This window comes from Brachyhypopomus gauderio, chromosome 3, assembly GCF_052324685.1.
Source record: "Brachyhypopomus gauderio isolate BG-103 chromosome 3, BGAUD_0.2, whole genome shotgun sequence".
NCBI lineage: Eukaryota > Metazoa > Chordata > Actinopteri > Gymnotiformes > Hypopomidae > Brachyhypopomus > Brachyhypopomus gauderio.
In genome coordinates, this window is record NC_135213.1 from 14,841,289 (window position 1) to 14,857,878 (window position 16,590).

Genomic DNA, 16,590 nt, shown 5'->3' on the forward strand with positions numbered 1-16,590 from the left:
TGTGCACATGCAGAACAAGCCTCCTCAAACATCTCCAAACATCTCCTAGGTGATGCTGGCTGAACTGAAGGGCACGGACGAGGTGTATGCCGTGAAGGTGCTGAAGAAAGACGTGATCCTGCAGGACGATGATGTGGACTGCACCCTCACGGAGAAGCGTATCCTGGCCCTGGCCCGAAAGCACCCGTACCTCACTCAGCTCTTCTGCTGCTTCCAGACCAAGGTGCGACCATCTGGCTGACAGGAACCAGACCAATCACGTCAAACCATGAGCAACCTTCACCCAAATTCCTGCCCCAAACAAACCAACCACAACCAACCACATTACAGCCAAAGCACACCGAACCATGACCAAACTTTCAACCGAATTAGAAACGCCAGCCCATGACCAACATTAGCAAAACCACACCAAATCATTACCAACCTTCAACCAGACACAACCAACCTGCATTCAACTAAAGTGCAATTATTCCATGTCATAAATAAATCATGTGTAAGTCACAAAATTACTGTACTGTATGGCTATACCACTCTTTCTGTTAATAATCTCTCAGGTATTGTAATGTCTAAACTGACAAACATCTGAATGGCAAGGTGAATAATGAAGAAAGCGTATATTACTCCATCTATTACTGTTAATATAACATCTATATATTACTTTTCCAGGTGTTGTACTCTACATGTATATTGCGTTGTTTGAACAATAGGGGGCGATATAGACTTACTGGCCATACACTCTGCACACAGAAGGCTGAGTTTTCCTAAAATTGGATTGTCAGCCATGTTTGCATGTTTGCAAGTGGTTTGATGGCTTTTATCTTCCACTTGTGCTAGAAGAGGTATCAGATTGCTTTAATAGTAAAATAGTTTTATTTTCTGTTTTTGCTTCTAGTTAAGGAGGGAACGTCTAATGAATAGAGTAGATAAGTATGTTGTTTTTAGAAAATTATTACAAAATGTATGTATAGGAAGGAAAATTTGTTGAAAAGTGTCCTTTGTGTGTTGCAGTAGTGTTAGTCCGACTCCCGATTGGGCTGTGCTCCAGGTCTGGTTTTGCCCTTTTCCTCGGTCACATGACCCGTTTTCCTGGGGCTCTTCCTCCTGCCTTCACCCGCCCGCTATGGAGCACCCTCCCGTTTCACCTCCATTTCAGAGTCTGGAGAGTCACTCAGGAAACAGACCAGCGGCGCAGAGCACGTAGTGGAAGAGAGGAGTCGCAGTATTTGAAGTGAGCGCTGAAGAAAAGAGAGAGAGGAAAAGACAGAGATGAATTGATTGGGTGTGGGGTGTGTGAAGGGGCGGGTGCACTAGATCTGAACCTTGGGCTCTGTTCTTAATCAGCACTGGGATCGCTGCCATGTTCTTATCGGGCCGCAATTACAGCTCAGAAATGTAAATAACGTTACACAAGCGGCTCTGATGGGGCCTGCCTTGACCATGGTCAGACATGTTGGTGCAGAGAGAGGGAATGAGAGGGAGAGGAGAAAAGAGAGGAGGAGAGCAGAGGAGAGAACATACATAGGGCTGGAATGAAGGAGCATTATGGGGTTTATGGAAGAGAGGAGAGGAGAGGAGGATCAGGGCAAAGCAATGAAGAACTTTAAAAGGGGTGATGAGTATTATAATATGGGCTTGTAATGATCATTATTCTGAGGTGAATTTCGTTCAATAAAGCGTACTTGGTCGTCCTCTTTGGTAAGAAAGAATAAAAAGGAAAATCCTCTTTATCTGTCTTTATCTGCATTCTTAGTCGGTTTGTAATGTTACAAGAGCCTTGTGAGAACTTCTCAGTAGACACCAGTTGAGACGGCGAGGGCTCGGGGTGCCTGTGTGGCAGCTTCAGGTGTGAGAGGATGCTGTTATTGTGACTGTAAGGTGGAGCGCTGACATTCCAGGAGCTACGATAGACGCACATCCAAATGGCTAAACAATCCCACAGAACAAAAGAGAGAATGTGTGTATTTGTTTGCGCGTTTGCGTGTGTGTGGTTCCCTTGCATCCTTTTGTTCTACTGGAGGCCGCACCGAACGTGACAACGTGATATTTTTGTAGCTCCACTTTGAACGGGGGGTGTGTGTTGTGTTTGTGCTGCGCTCGGGCGTTTGTGTGAGATCAGATATGGCGAACCCTGAGCCGAGGCCCAGGAGAGCGGGTCTCGCTGCTCGGTGAGCTGCACGTGCCCAGCTGAACGCTGCCCCGCCGTTATCTCTGGGCGTCTTGCAGGAGACGGGCCCCGGCCCGCACTCTGACTCCATCCTGCCACTTAACGCCTTCGGTGACCTCCAAGAACAGTTTGACCAACCACATAGTTTATCCAATACTCTTTCATTTACTGTTATAAACACCAAGCATCCATTTAAAATTGTGTGCTCTTTATAGTTTTATTTTATCACAAAATGTAAAATGCAATAAAATGATTTGCGAGGACAGTGGTGAGGAATACTTGAATATTAACAGTGTGCTTTGTAAAAACAGCCCCTTTGTAAATTCTACACCTATGCAAATGTTGTTTCCAGTGTATTGTCTAGCTGAGGTCTTTAGTATGGGACTGACTGTGAAATGATCCTGAAGTAAGGACCTTGTGATGCAGGTGTTTTCATGAGGGCTGCGTGGAGGGCTGTGTGGCCGCACTGCCATGCTTTTGTGTTTCTTTCTCTTCCTTTCCAACACCTGTTTTTGTCTTTGTTTCCATTTCGCTGTGATTAGAGGTGTTTCCAAGGACACGCTTCGTCTGCTCCCTGTGTTTTAGCGTTTGGAGAGGACGGGTAACTCCGCACTGGTGGTGGGTCTTCTGTGGGTTTGGAGAGGACGGGTAACTCCGCACTGGTGGTGGGTCTTCTGTGGGTCTGGAGAGGACGGGTAACTCTGCACTGGTGGTGGGTCTTCTGTGGGTCTGGCTGTATTTGTGCACTTTCACTCTGTAAATGATCACACACACTGGTTTGGCATACGCTGCTTCTAAGTGGGCTGGGTCACCTCCAGCAGAAATAAACTGATTTAGGAGTCGTAGTTTTCCCTTTCTTCTGTTTCTTTCTTTCTTTCTTTCTTTCTTTCTTTCTTTCTTTCTTTCTTCTCTCTCTCTCTCTCTCTCTCTCTCTCTCTCGCATGCATGTGCACTCTCTCTCTCTTGTTTTTTGCTCTTGTTGTCTCTCTCTACTCCACAGTTTTCCCATTTTGGGAATGTTTTTCTCTTCCGTCAGTTTTATTATGTTCTCAGCAGGACACGGTCTTTCCTGAATGACTTTGCTAACGTTACTGAACTTGTTCTTCACTTTGCTTCTCGCTTTTGAAAACCAACAGAGTGGAAAATAATCATTTTTTTGTGGTGCCCCACAAGCATCTACAAGACATGGGTCAAAGCCGTCAGGTACCATATCATCGTTTTCATCCCGAGGAAGCCAATTTATACTTTTAGATTCCCAAAGACACCCAAAGGAAAAAGCCCCTCTGACCATTGCCATTAGCATTAGCTTTGGCTGGTGACACAGAACAGTAAGGAGTTAATTAGGCACCATTCTTGTTCTGCTAATGGCTTCACATCCCCAACTTCGTCAGCAGAGTTCAGGAGGTGGAACTGTGAACAGATAAGACTGGTGTCCTGCAGGGTCATATCACTGTTTACATGTGTACCATCTAATGAGGCGCTTGTAAGTGAGGAATGACTTGAAGGAGATAACACCCTGCATAGCAGAACACAGCTCAGCCCATGACAGCAGTATGTTCTCTGCTTGACATACGTCAGAACACAACCTACATACAGAATTATGGTTGTGTCATGGGTTCACTGGTGTCTAACACTGGAGCTAGTAATGAAGTGCTTAGATAGGAGATGCCTGAACACAACATTCATTGGTCCGGATATGTGAATGGTGCCTGGATCAAGATCATGAGTTTAGGTGGTGCAACTCACTGGTCAACTACATCAGGTTTATAAAGGAACATGTACAAGACAACTCACTGAGCATATCAGTCTGTGTGAAATGCATGACCAGAGTGGCAATACTCTCTTGAATATTGAAGTCCACCGAAAACTCACATTTATCGGTGTCGGTTGCTCATTTAGAAAAAAAATAAAAATAAAAACCTGGCACACAAGCTATAGAGGATTGGAGCCCCAAACCACCAGACAGCCCCTGCCAAGCAGCCGTACACGTGCAGTGATAAGGAGTGAACTGCTCCCCCCCCCATCCCCCCAGACCGGGTCTTTACCAAAACAGGAGCGTGAGACGACCCAGCAAAGGGGTGGAGCAGAGCAGCGGGAGCAGTAGCAGTGTCCCCCATGTGGGTGGGGAGGCAGAGAAATTCAAAGATTTTCAACGAACATCAACAAATAAGATTTTGCACAGACATGGCATAGAGTGAACGTGCATTTCAGGTCCAGAGAAAGATGACTCTATCTCTGCAAAACTCTAAACCTCAGGGATAATACACCCAGAAAGCCATGCACCATGCACCATGGACCAAAACTGGAGCTATAATGTGTGATGTCCAGAGCAACTTAGGAATACAGAAACTGCATGAACCTTGTAACCTCTCTATTAAGTCATGGCACATTACGGCCTTACTCTGCAAAGGTGTTTCCATGTTGAATTTAACTTCTCTTGCAGCTTATAAATTACATCATTAATCTGTGTGTGCGTGCGTGTGTGTGTGTGTGTGCGCGCGTGTGTGTGTGTGCGGGTGTGTGTGTGTGTGTGTCTGTGTGTGTCTGTGTGTGCATCACCAGTCCTTTGCACCTGCCATTGCAAATGCCTTTCATAACATGTTACATAAGCCCAGCAGAGACTAAACAGACGTTTCCTTACACCACCCATCTGCTCCAGCCTTGTTAGAGACACAGGACTGTCTAAACACTACACACATACACTGATGCACAGAGCTTAGCATATTAAAGACCCTGAACATTATATATACCACTGCACATTATGTTCTTAAACTAGCTGTCTGTAACCTGAGAAATGTGTAATGTTTGTGGTATGTATTATAAGAATATAAGTAGTTCATGTATGCTGTCAGTATTGCTAACAATTCTCCTGCAGAGAGCAGACTGCATCCATGTTGTCTTCAGTCAGACCATGTATGGACAGCTATCTACCAATCAGCACACTTCAGTTGTATCTCAGCCCAACCGGAAGACATTATTTGTCCATGTCTAATTAGGAGGAGGCACTGTTTGCTCATGTTTAATTGGGTGGGCCTCTTTCCGAGTTCTTGGCATGTTTAAAGAATGTTTTGAAGCATCCTGTTTAAATCTTCCCTCTGACTTTAGAGCTAGACTCAATGTGGCAATGACAGCAGGCGACACTGATGTGAACTGCTTAATCATGAAGCTCACAGCTTCATCTAACAGTACATCCAAATGTGTCTCAGTTGCAGAAGGTGCTACACGTCTCTTTAATTATTAATCATTTGTGATTGGTGATTCCCCAGGTCTTTGGTATAATTGATCTTACCATTTAGAGCCCTTGTTTAATTTATTTTACTGTCAATCTATGATGCCAGTTGTCATTTTTATGCGTTCGGGACATAAATATAAGGTAGCCGAGACAAACAGCTACCGGTCAAGAGCTAGCCCTGAAATGTTTCCTGGCAGTCTCTAAGAGCGTCCCCCGTGATGTGTGCTAGTGTAGTGTCCAGCTTGAGCAGTTAGCCTCCTCCTGGTAAACGATTACCCGCAGTCTGTAACCGTTAATATAGACCATGTTAATATAGACCATGTTAATATAGGCCATGTTAATATAGACCATGTTAATATAGACCATGTTAATATAGACCATGTTAATATAGGCCATGTTAATATAGACCATGTTAATATAGACCATGTTAATACAGACCATGTTAATATAGGCCATGTTAATATAGACCATGTTAATATAGACCATGTTAATATAGACCATGTTAATATAGGCCATGTTAATATAGGCCATGTTAATATAGGCCATGTTAATATAGACCATGTTAATATAGACCATGTTAATATAGGCCATGTTAATATAGACCATGTTAATATAGACCATGTTAATATAGGCCATGTTAATATAGACCATGTTAATATAGACCATGTTAATATAGGCCATGTTAATATAGGCCATGTTAATATAGACCATGTTAATATAGACCATGTTAATATAGGCCATGTTAATATAGACCATGTTAATATAGACCATGTTAATATAGGCCATGTTAATATAGGCCATGTTAATATAGACCATGTTAATATAGACCATGTTAATATAGACCATGCCACTGGATGCTTTATGACCTTACTCAACACATCCTCGGAGAAAGCTCCACTTCCTGATAGTGACGGACGTGGTATTGTCCCTGACCTGTGATCTTAACTTCCTCCAGAGAGAGTGTGTGTGTGTGTGTGTGTGTGTGTGTGTGTCTAATTTACATTGAGGAGGCTATTTTAAGAGGGATCTCAGCGGGTCCTCATAGCTGCTCTGGGTTTGTCTTCTCTCTCGCCGGTGCCATTGTTTTACTGTAAGGGCATTATAAAATATGTCTCCTAGCTTCCTTATCAGAAGCTCTGCGGAGGGAGCAGACAATGGTGCAGGAGCAGTACTAGTGCAGTGGATGTGTGTGCACGCCCCCTCCCATTTCCCCCACCACAGAACGGGGGCGCAGGAAGGCTGGCCCTTCCTCTCCTGACTCCCCAGGCTGAGGAGGCTTCGTCGGGCTGGATTAAAGGGGGCTGATGTCCTGCTGGGCTGTTCAATGTGGATTGTTATTGTACTTTTGTGTATTTGAACTGCTTTTTTGGGGGGGGAAACTGAACTTCTGTATCACCCAGTAATACGTTGGGAAACCTCTCTCTCCCTGTCCCTGTCTTTCTCTCTCTCCCTGTCCCTGTCTTTCTCTCTCTCCCTGTCTCTGTCTTTCTCTCTCTCCCTGTCTCTGTCTTTCTCTCTCTCCCTGTCCCTGTCTTTCTCTCTCTCCCTGTCTCTGTCTTTCTCTCTCTCCCTGTCCCTGTCTTTCTCTCTCTCCCTGTCTCTGTCTTTCTCTCTCTCCCTGTCTCTTGCTGCAGGATCGGTTGTTCTTTGTCATGGAATATGTAAATGGAGGAGATCTGATGTTCCAGATCCAGCGTTCACGGAAATTTGATGAGGCTCGTTCACGTTTCTACGCTGCAGAAGTCACTTCGGCTCTCATGTTCCTGCACCAAAATGGAGTCATCTATAGGTACACACACAGACCCCCACACACAGACTCACCCACAGCTTCAACTAAAATACTGGCCAGTTCAACAGGCGTCCACGTAACGCACCCACGCAGCTACAGATGCGTCCACAAACACCTCCCCAAGCAACCAGAGAGTGAACACAACTCTGTTAATGATCTAACTGCGCCAGGCCACCAAGTTCCTCGCCGAGCTGCTCGTTTACCGCCCTGCAGCTCTGGCGTGCTCGGTCGGCACAGGACAGAGAGCACCAGTGGGAAGCACGGTTCTGGCAGTGGAATGAGCTGGGAGGCTTGAGATCAGGGTTAACCTTCCCCAGAGACGTGGGGGGGGGGGAATGCATCAGAAGAGCCAGCTCTGTCTCCAGAGACAGAGGACAGTGAGCTCATAGGCTTCCAGCGGAGGTGGATTCGTTTTACAGTTCATCACACGAGGCTAACATGACCGAACAACGGCCTTCTCTCCAGGGCTGCATCCGCACCCTCATTCCAACGGTTCTATAGCAGTGGAGTGAGCAGAGCCAGACCAACTGCACAAAACGAACACAGCCTCATGGCTACCCTCTCTCTCCCTCTCTCCCTCTCACCCCTCTCTCACCTGTCTCACCCTCTCTCTCACCCCTCTCTCCCTCTCTCTCTCCCTCTCTCCCTCTCTCTCCTACTCTCACCCTCTCTCTCCCTCTCTCCCTCTCTCCCTCTCTCTCCCTCTCTCTCCTCTCTCCCTCTCACCCCTCTCTCACCTGTCTCACCCTCTCTCTCACCCCTCTCTCCTTCTCTCTCCCTCTCTCTCCTACTCTCTCCCTCTCTCTCCCTCTCTCCTACTCTCTCCCACTCTCACCCTCTCTCTCCCTCTCTCTCCCTCTCTCCCTCTCTCTCCTACTCTCTCCCACTCTCTCCCTCTCTCTCCCACTCTCTCCCACTCTCACCCTCTCTCTCCCTCTCTCTCCCTCTCTCCTACTCTCTCCCTCTCTCTCCCTCTCTCCCTCTCTCTCCTACTCTCTCCTACTCTCTCCCTCTCTCTCCCACTCTCTCCCTCTCTCCCTCTCTCTCCTACTCTCTCCCTCTCTCTCCCTCTCTCCCACTCTCTCCCTCTCTCTCCCACTCTCTCCCACTCTCACCCTCTCTCTCCCTCTCTCTCCCTCTCTCCTACTCTCTCCCTCTCTCTCCCACTCTCTCCCTCTCTCCCTCTCTCTCCTACTCTCTCCCTCTCTCTCCTACTCTCTCCCACTCTCTCCCTCTCTCTCCCACTCTCTCCCACTCTCACCCTCTCTCTCCCTCTCTCTCCCTCTCTCCTACTCTCTCCCTCTCTCTCCCACTCTCTCCCTCTCTCCCTCTCTCTCCTACTCTCTCCCTCTCTCTCCCTCTCTCCCTCTCTCTCCTACTCTCTCCCACTCTCTCCCTCTCTCTCCCACTCTCTCCCACTCTCACCCTCTCTCTCCCTCTCTCTCCCTCTCTCCTACTCTCTCCCTCTCTCTCCCACTCTCTCCCTCTCTCCCTCTCTCTCCTACTCTCTCCCTCTCTCTCCCTCTCTCTCCCTCTCTCTCCCACTCTCTCCCTCTCTCCCTCTCTCTCCCTCTCTCTCCCACTCTCTCCCTCTCTCCCTCTCTCTCCCTCTCTCTCCCTCTCTCCCTCTCTCTCCCTCTCTCTCCCTCTCTCCCTCTCTCTCCCTCTCTCTCCCTCTCTCCCTCTCTCTCCCTCTCTCTCCCTCTCTTCTCTCACCCTTCCCTGTCATTCCCTAATTGCACACAGCCGACAGGGCAGAGGTTGGACTATTGATGAAATGAGCAAACTGAGTCACGGCACTTATCATCCTGCAGATACTTATTATTGATTTGAAATGTCCATTACTGTATGGTGCTGGGAGGTAATCAGGGACTATAGATATCCCTCCTTTTCTCACTTTGAACACATTTTAAACAAATGCCCCTATCTCTGCTGCCTAGGAAGTCTGTCATATCTGTGTTTTAAAATGCTGACTATACCAGTCTGCCAGAGTCCTGTCTTCTGTGGAGGTCTGTATTTATCTGTCTTTATATTCATTAACCAATCTAATTTTGATATCTAACTCCACTTCTACAGCCACATTATTATAATATATTAATGAAAACATGTGAATGTATGCAGATGGCATGATTGTTAAAAGAAATAGCTTGTGAAATTGCTCCTATTGCATATTAATGAGATTATGGTTGAGTGAATGAGGGAGTGTGTGTAATATGTGTGAGTGTGTGAGTGAGTAAATGAGGGGGATTGTAATGTGTGTGAGTGAGTGAGTGAGTGAGTTTGTAATGTGTGTGAATGAGTGAATGAGGGAGTTTGTAATATGTGTGAGTGAGTGAGTGAGTGAATGAGGGAGTGAGTGAGTGAGTGAGTGAGTGAATAGTGGAGATTGTAATGTGTGTGAGTGAGTGAATAAATGAGTTGGTGTACCCATTTTTGTACCCACCCGGTCTTTCTCACCTTTCTGCTCAGTTGACTTCTACCACTTTTGATGTGCAAAGACTGAAACTGTCATCTTATAACTTAACTCATCCAGAAGGCATAGGGGTTTCTCCGATGTCTAAATCTACACAAAAGCATAGTTTACTTAGATTCTTTCAACTTGTTCCTTCTGGTTTTACAGAAGGTGTGAGATGAATATTATTACAACATGTGAAGCTGTCATGTCATGTAGCAGATGCTGTCATGTAAAGGATGGTGTCATGTCATGCAGCAATTGGTGTCATGTAGCAGATGCTGTCATGTCATGTAGAGGATGATGTCATGTCATGTAGAGGATGATGTCATGTCATGTAGCAATTGGTGTCATGTAGCAGAGGCTGTTTGAAGAAAAGCTTGTGCCTTATTTTCTTTATGTTCAAATTATGCTCCTGGTTTGGTTGTTTATGCATTTGTGTTTGAGAAGGATAAACAAAGAGAGACCAAACAGGCTGGCTGGTTTATTCTTACAACTCAAATTTAACTTTCTATCTCTAATAAGCTTGTTACCAGACCAGCCATTATTTAGCTGGTTACCAGGTGAGCCACTGAAATAACATTTGGCTTCTGCCAGCCATGTTCAGATACACGTTCATCCCGTGGGGCTGGGCCTGCCTGCCTTACAGTCCTCTGAAATGGCACACACAGTGCTCTCATAAACTACTCAAACCTCTGAGCACTTTTGGGGGAAAAAGAAACTCCCAAAGATAAGACAAAACAAGAAACAAAACAATAACAACAATCTAGGAGCAAAGCAAACACAAAAGCGTTGTAGTGTGTAGACAGTGTTGCCTTGTTGTCTGTGTTTACTGCCAGCCCCACTCTGAGCAGGCTGTGCTGGGGGGTGCGTGCTCAGACTCGCAGTGCTCTACGTGTCCGGCGGGACGCGGGGACGCCCGCGCTGGTGCTCCCCGTCTGCCCTGCGTGGTGCTCGCTGCCGTTTGTGGGAAGGGGCCTGGCGGCTCAGCCTGAAAGACGCGTTCGACAAGGCACCGCGGGGTATGTGCCAGGGGCCGATAGAAAAATCTCTCCACACTCGCCAGGAACACAGGAAGGGCTTTCAATAGGGTCTGATTGTGTATGTGAGCGCATGTGTGTATATGTGTTTGTGTGGGTGTGTGAGGGAGAGCCTGAGGTTGGGTGGAGGAGATGAGGGAATAACCCCATCAGGGCTTTGTAAACTTCAGCTCCAGCGTGAGGGCCCACAGGGGCACAGGGGGCAGTGTGTCATGTCTCTAATCACTGGGTGTTGCGTGTTTCTGCATGCGTTTTTTACATGTTTGTGTGTGTGTGTGTGTGTGTGTGTGTGTGTGTGTGTGTGTGTGTGTGTGTGCCTGCCTGTTTGTTTTAAGATAAGCATGCAGTTGCTAAACTGAAGAGTAATTATGGGGGAATGGTAATACATAGAGTTTCTGGGCACTTAGTCTACTTTTCCATCAGTAGCTGTTCTTCGGTCAAGCTTTCCCTCTTCCATTTCTCATTCCCCTCTCCGTTTCGCACTCCCCTCTTTTTCTCACTTCCCTCTGTTTCTCACTCCCATTTCTCACTTTCCTGTTTCTCACTCTCCTTTCTGTTTCTCACTGCCCTGTTTCTCAGTCCCCTCTGTTTCTCACTGCCTGGTTTCTCACTCCCCTCTGTTTCTCACTCCCATTTCTCACTTTCCTGTTTCTCACTCTCCTTTCTGTTTCTCACTCCCCTCTGTTTCTCACTGCCTGATTTCTCACTCCCCTCTGTTTCTCACTGCCCTGTTTCTCACTCCCATTTCTTGCTCCCATTTCTCACTCCCGTTTCTCACTCTCCTCTCTGTTTCTCACTCCCCTCTCTGTTTTTTTACTCTCCTGAAGTACGTGGCCACTCCCATCGCTCACCCATCACTCAGAGAGTGCCTACTAGGAATCAGACCCCATTGTCATGCCACGTGTGTCACACTGAAATGCTTCCTCTTCTCACTGTCTCTCCAGCACTGAACGGGGACATAAACAGGTCTGCTCCTCAGCCCTTCCCCTGGTCGGAACAGTGCCTCACAAAAAACACATTTGCTTCACTGATGCTTGTGAAGAACTGTTGACATTTTTTACCAATCAACCATCAAAGCCCATGTTGCTTGGCTTCCTTGTGCTATCTTTGTCCTGTCAGACTTTATCTGGGCATCTACACACACACACACACACACACACACACACACACACACACACACACACACACACACACACACACACACACACACACACACACACACACAAAGATTTGTAGGTATAAAGAGAAACAGCAAGATGGTGAGTAAGTGCAAGCAGGAGACAGATGGAGTCAGTGTAACAACTTATGCGTCCAGTCTTTCTGTCCTCTTAGGAGGAAACATTTTCCTCAAATTTCAGTTCCTTTTCCTTTGTTAATAAGACACTGGCATTACTAATAATAGGAGCAGGATGCATGATATTTGTCTATATCAGTATGAAGAAATTTTTATGAAGAAAAATTTGTGAAATTTGTACGGAGAATCTTAATTTAATTAAAGAAAATGTGTCAAATTGTCTTTTGACAAAAATACATGTTCAATGTCAATTTTACACATCTCTTTTAAGTCTGTTGCATGGTAGCAGTTGATAAGAGTATGAATTGGTATGTATGTTATGTTGAATGTTGTTATTGAGTTATGTATTTTATGCATTTTATGTTATGTAATTGCGTTCATGGTTTATTACACATTTCGATCTTAAGCTCTAGTTCTAGTTGTATATCTGCAGGCCACTGTGCTGACAGATCAAGTCAGAACAAGTAGGGGAATGATCCACACACCACACCTTACGACACCCACACACAGAGTCATATGGGGGTCAGCTCTGGTGAAATGATTTGCAGGTTAATGCTTGGCCTAGTGAACTAGTCATCGTGCTAATTGACTCGCACGCACATGCACACACACACACACGCACGCACACACACACACACACACACACACACACACACACACACACACACACACACACACACACACACACACACACACACACACACACACACACACACACACACACACACACACAATAAGATGTAGTGTCACTTTCCACACACATCCTCCCACAGTGTTCTTTCTCTCCTGTTGTAGTGATGCTATCTTTTTAATTGTGTGCAGCAGCTCTGAGGTCGTTTTCATCGGCCTGTCTGCGCGATCAATCAGGTCCTTAAATGCAGCTCAGCTGCAGCATGGGCCGATGGTAACTAACCTCAGATGAGCACAGATAGAAAAGACTGATACATTTGGGCCTGTGAGTAATTGGGCCTCTGTACACGTTGGCCTTTCTGTTGTTTAGGCTTTCCAGTGGGTTACATGCTGTAGAAAAACCCCATAGGTCATGCAGGCTTACCTTTCTCTTCATGGTATTTGAAACATTTAGACCCAAATTCTCAATAATGTTCTCGGTGTTCTTTGCTCTTGCTTGAAGTAATATGAGGCAAAAGCAGGCAGCGTCATAAGTGCAAGCCTCCTATTGGCTGGCCTTCTGCCCTGATCTGTTTTAATTGGAAGCATATATTAGATTGTTGGAGTTGCAGATATTTGATCTGTTTTTAAAGATTGCTCCTCTTTTTCCTGTATTTAAACAATGCTGAATTCAAAGCACTGTGTGTGCACAAACCCCGTTGGCTAGAATAAAGTGCCTGAGCTCTCCAGTGAACAAGCATTGCAGGTTTTATTTTCACTGTTCAGCAGTTGAAAGCTTCCTTTTTAGTTCATGACAATATGCCAGACTGTTCACCATTATTAAGTGCACAGTGCCCTGATTTCTTATGCTTGCATATGATTTGGCATCAATAAAAAAAGAGTAAATGTTTAAAACATGAAAACATATAGTGACACTCTATATTGGAACCTATAATGAGACTCTGATGTGCGCATGCGAGGTGTTCAGGTGTCTGTCCACTTCCGTCGGATCTCTCGGTGGGCGGAGCCTCTCCCAGGCCGTCTCCGGGCTGGAACCTCGCCGTGATTGGGCCGTGCTCTCCCAGGAGAGAGCGACCCAGGCTCGCCATGCTGTGCTTTCAGCTCTGTTAAAACCAGAAGAGAACAAAGCGCTTATCAGACAGGACAATCAGATTAGCCATGTTCTTCATTCCTGCCTACATTCAGGTCATAGCCAGTTTGTTCAGATCTATCTCGATCACGCTCACTCCCAACACTGCACACACATTTGGACGAAAATATAAGCATGCTTTGCACTTGCACATGCATTCCCATGACTGTATGCATGCACCACAGTGGTTGTAGATGAGCTTTATGAATCTGCCTTTGTCTTTGTGATCCAAATCATTCTTTGGAGAGAAGAACCAGTGGTAAATAGAAGGTTCTACACATGAGAGGACAGCTAATATTGCGTGCATGCAACGGCTGATACATTACAAAGCCATGTGAGCTGACCGGGTATCGTTTCTGTTTATAAATGCTCATTATAAATGGGTTGGTGTCCTTGGTTGGTTTCCACTGACTGGTATATGGGGACTTGTGTAATGGGTGGTGTTCCTCACAGCACTCTCTGTGTGCACTTTGCAGTGCCACCCAGAGCCAGATGACCCAGCCACAGAAGGGTGGAGGGTTTGGTTTGAACACGACAATCTTTAGCCTTAATTTGATTATCCCTCTTTAAAGAAAAAGCTCTGCAGAATCTCAGAGGGGGAAAACATGAGTGTGCGTGCGTGTGTGTGTGGTGGGTGTGGTCAGAAGTGGGCGTGACCAATGGCCCCAGCCTTCATCGAGAGAAGATCTGGAAGAAGAAAAGCAGGACTGGGGGGTGGAATGGCAGAGTGGTGGAAGGCGACTGAGATGGGAAGCTTAGATGATAAGAATGGCGCGTTGGGTGGTCTCTTAAGAGACGGGTCTGCACTGGGCTCGCTCAGACTCTTGGGAAAACCATGGCTAATCATTTCGGTCCATATTGCACAATGCCTAGAGGCTTCGTGAGGATTCGCTGGTATCTGCAACTCTAATGGCATAAGCACATTTTGAATAGAACTTTGATTCAATGTTTCCATGCAATAACATCTTATTACCATCTGTTGATCTTTGTTGTTCAAGTGCTAGTCAACTCAGATTTCCACCTGCTTGTCCTGCTCCTTCACAGCAACTAGTAATGCTTTTGTAAAAGTGCTAAATGATAAAACTAAATATTAACACCTTGATGCTACCTTCAACCACGCCGAGCATAAAGCCCTTTTACCAAGACCTATTAGTAGAAATGGTCACCCTAATTAAATGCTAAGTGCAAGGTCCATCAGTCCATTCATAGATTTTTTTTGTGTACTTGGATAGAACGCAATCGACATTTAGGTGTGTCAAACTTTTCTTCACTTAATTGAAGGCAAAATTGTTATCATTCTATTTCGCACCAAAGAGGAAATGTGAAATGTTAGTGCAGTCCTTAAATCTTAGGGTTAGTGGCCACATCAAACAATGTCAGAGCAATAACTAAATCAGACTTCTACACTCTCAAAAATACATTTAAATTTAGCTAGATGTTTTTATTTTCCAGACAAGATTGAGCTAAATCTGCTTTGATTTACAGCAGGATTGACTACTACAATTGTCCAAGACCATTAGACTGCTGTACCTCATTCAGAACATGTAGAATGCGTGCTAAGATTAACACATCTCTGAATTCTTCTGATTAGCAACAGGATTAATTTTTGTGTGTTATTACATCTACATCTCTGACAATGCTAGACAATGCTAGACCATTAAGGACTGGACAGTTAATGGGGCCCAGAATTAGAACACAAACATTATGAGGCATATTTTAGCTACATTATTACAAATGGCTTTTACCATCTCCTAGAAGATCTCAGAAGTGATCAAGCCTTGGCTATTTTTAAGTCCAGACTAAAAAAAAAAGTGTCCTCTGCCTTCGTGATTAATTTCCTAGATTGTACCTATTTCTATGCCGTCTACTTATTGTAACCATTGCCAATTTCTTTTTAGATTATTTACTTATAACTTTGTAATGTATTTATCCTTTTGTTCTCTGTATGCTTCTGTTCTTGTTTGTGTTAAACACTTTGAATTAGCTTTGTGGATGAATTATACTGTGCAAATGAACTTGTCTTGCCTTGCCTTGCCAGCAAATGTTCCAAATCACACCCTTACAAAAATATTACAGACATAGGTAATCAGTTCAGCTATTAAGGTGACTCTGCCCCAAGCCTTGGGAAATAAGCCAGCCACAACATCGCTAAGCCTAAAATAATGAAGGTGGCTTGGGAAGAGCTTTACCTCAATGTTGTCCTGCGGTTATTTGGCACTAAAATCAGCAGAACACTTTTCCCACACGTGCTATATGCAGTGGAGATGTGCACACTGTACAGAGCATGTCTTTCTGTCTCCTTTTCTATCCTCTAATTATGTCAGGGACCTGAAACTTGATAACATTCTGCTGGACGCCGAGGGCCACTGTAAGCTGGCAGACTTTGGCATGTGTAAAGAGGGCATTATGAACGGCGCCACCACTACTACCTTCTGTGGCACTCCTGACTACATTGCTCCTGAGGTAAGGTACCGCCACGTCAGAAGGCCGGGCCGGTCTTCTACAAGTCACAGTCTGCAGCATCCATCCCACTAGAGTGTCTGTTACATAAGTGAAAATGCAAGTGTCGCAAATGTTTCACACCTTTCTAATTGTTGAGCAAACGTGTCACATGCTGTCCCTTCTCTCTCACTGTTTGTTTCTGTTTACAATGGCAACATTTAAACAAGATTTAATTAACTGATGATCAATGGTCAGTGATTTTTGACCGATGACCAGGCATAGCTGCCTAATGGTCTTTTGCTGAAAGGTGGTAAGGAGAGCAATGTGGTTGTACAACCTGAAAATCAAAGCATGGACAGATTTATCTCAGTCTTGTCTTGAAGTCGCAAAATTTGAATGGAATTTTTAGAGTGTGATT

The 16,590-nt window shown here is 45.3% G+C and overlaps 1 protein-coding gene across 1 annotated transcript in view; it reads left to right on the plus strand.

Moving 5' to 3' along the window:
* The window catches only part of prkcea (protein kinase C, epsilon a), a 48,556-nt gene that overhangs the window by 27,139 nt on the left and 4,827 nt on the right, over positions 1–16,590 (plus strand). Inside the window, exons 10-12 of the mRNA XM_076999725.1 lie at positions 50–223; positions 7,031–7,185; positions 16,055–16,193. Coding sequence (XP_076855840.1) covers positions 50–223; positions 7,031–7,185; positions 16,055–16,193 — 468 coding nt within the window. The remainder of the gene's footprint in view (positions 1–49; positions 224–7,030; positions 7,186–16,054; positions 16,194–16,590) is intronic.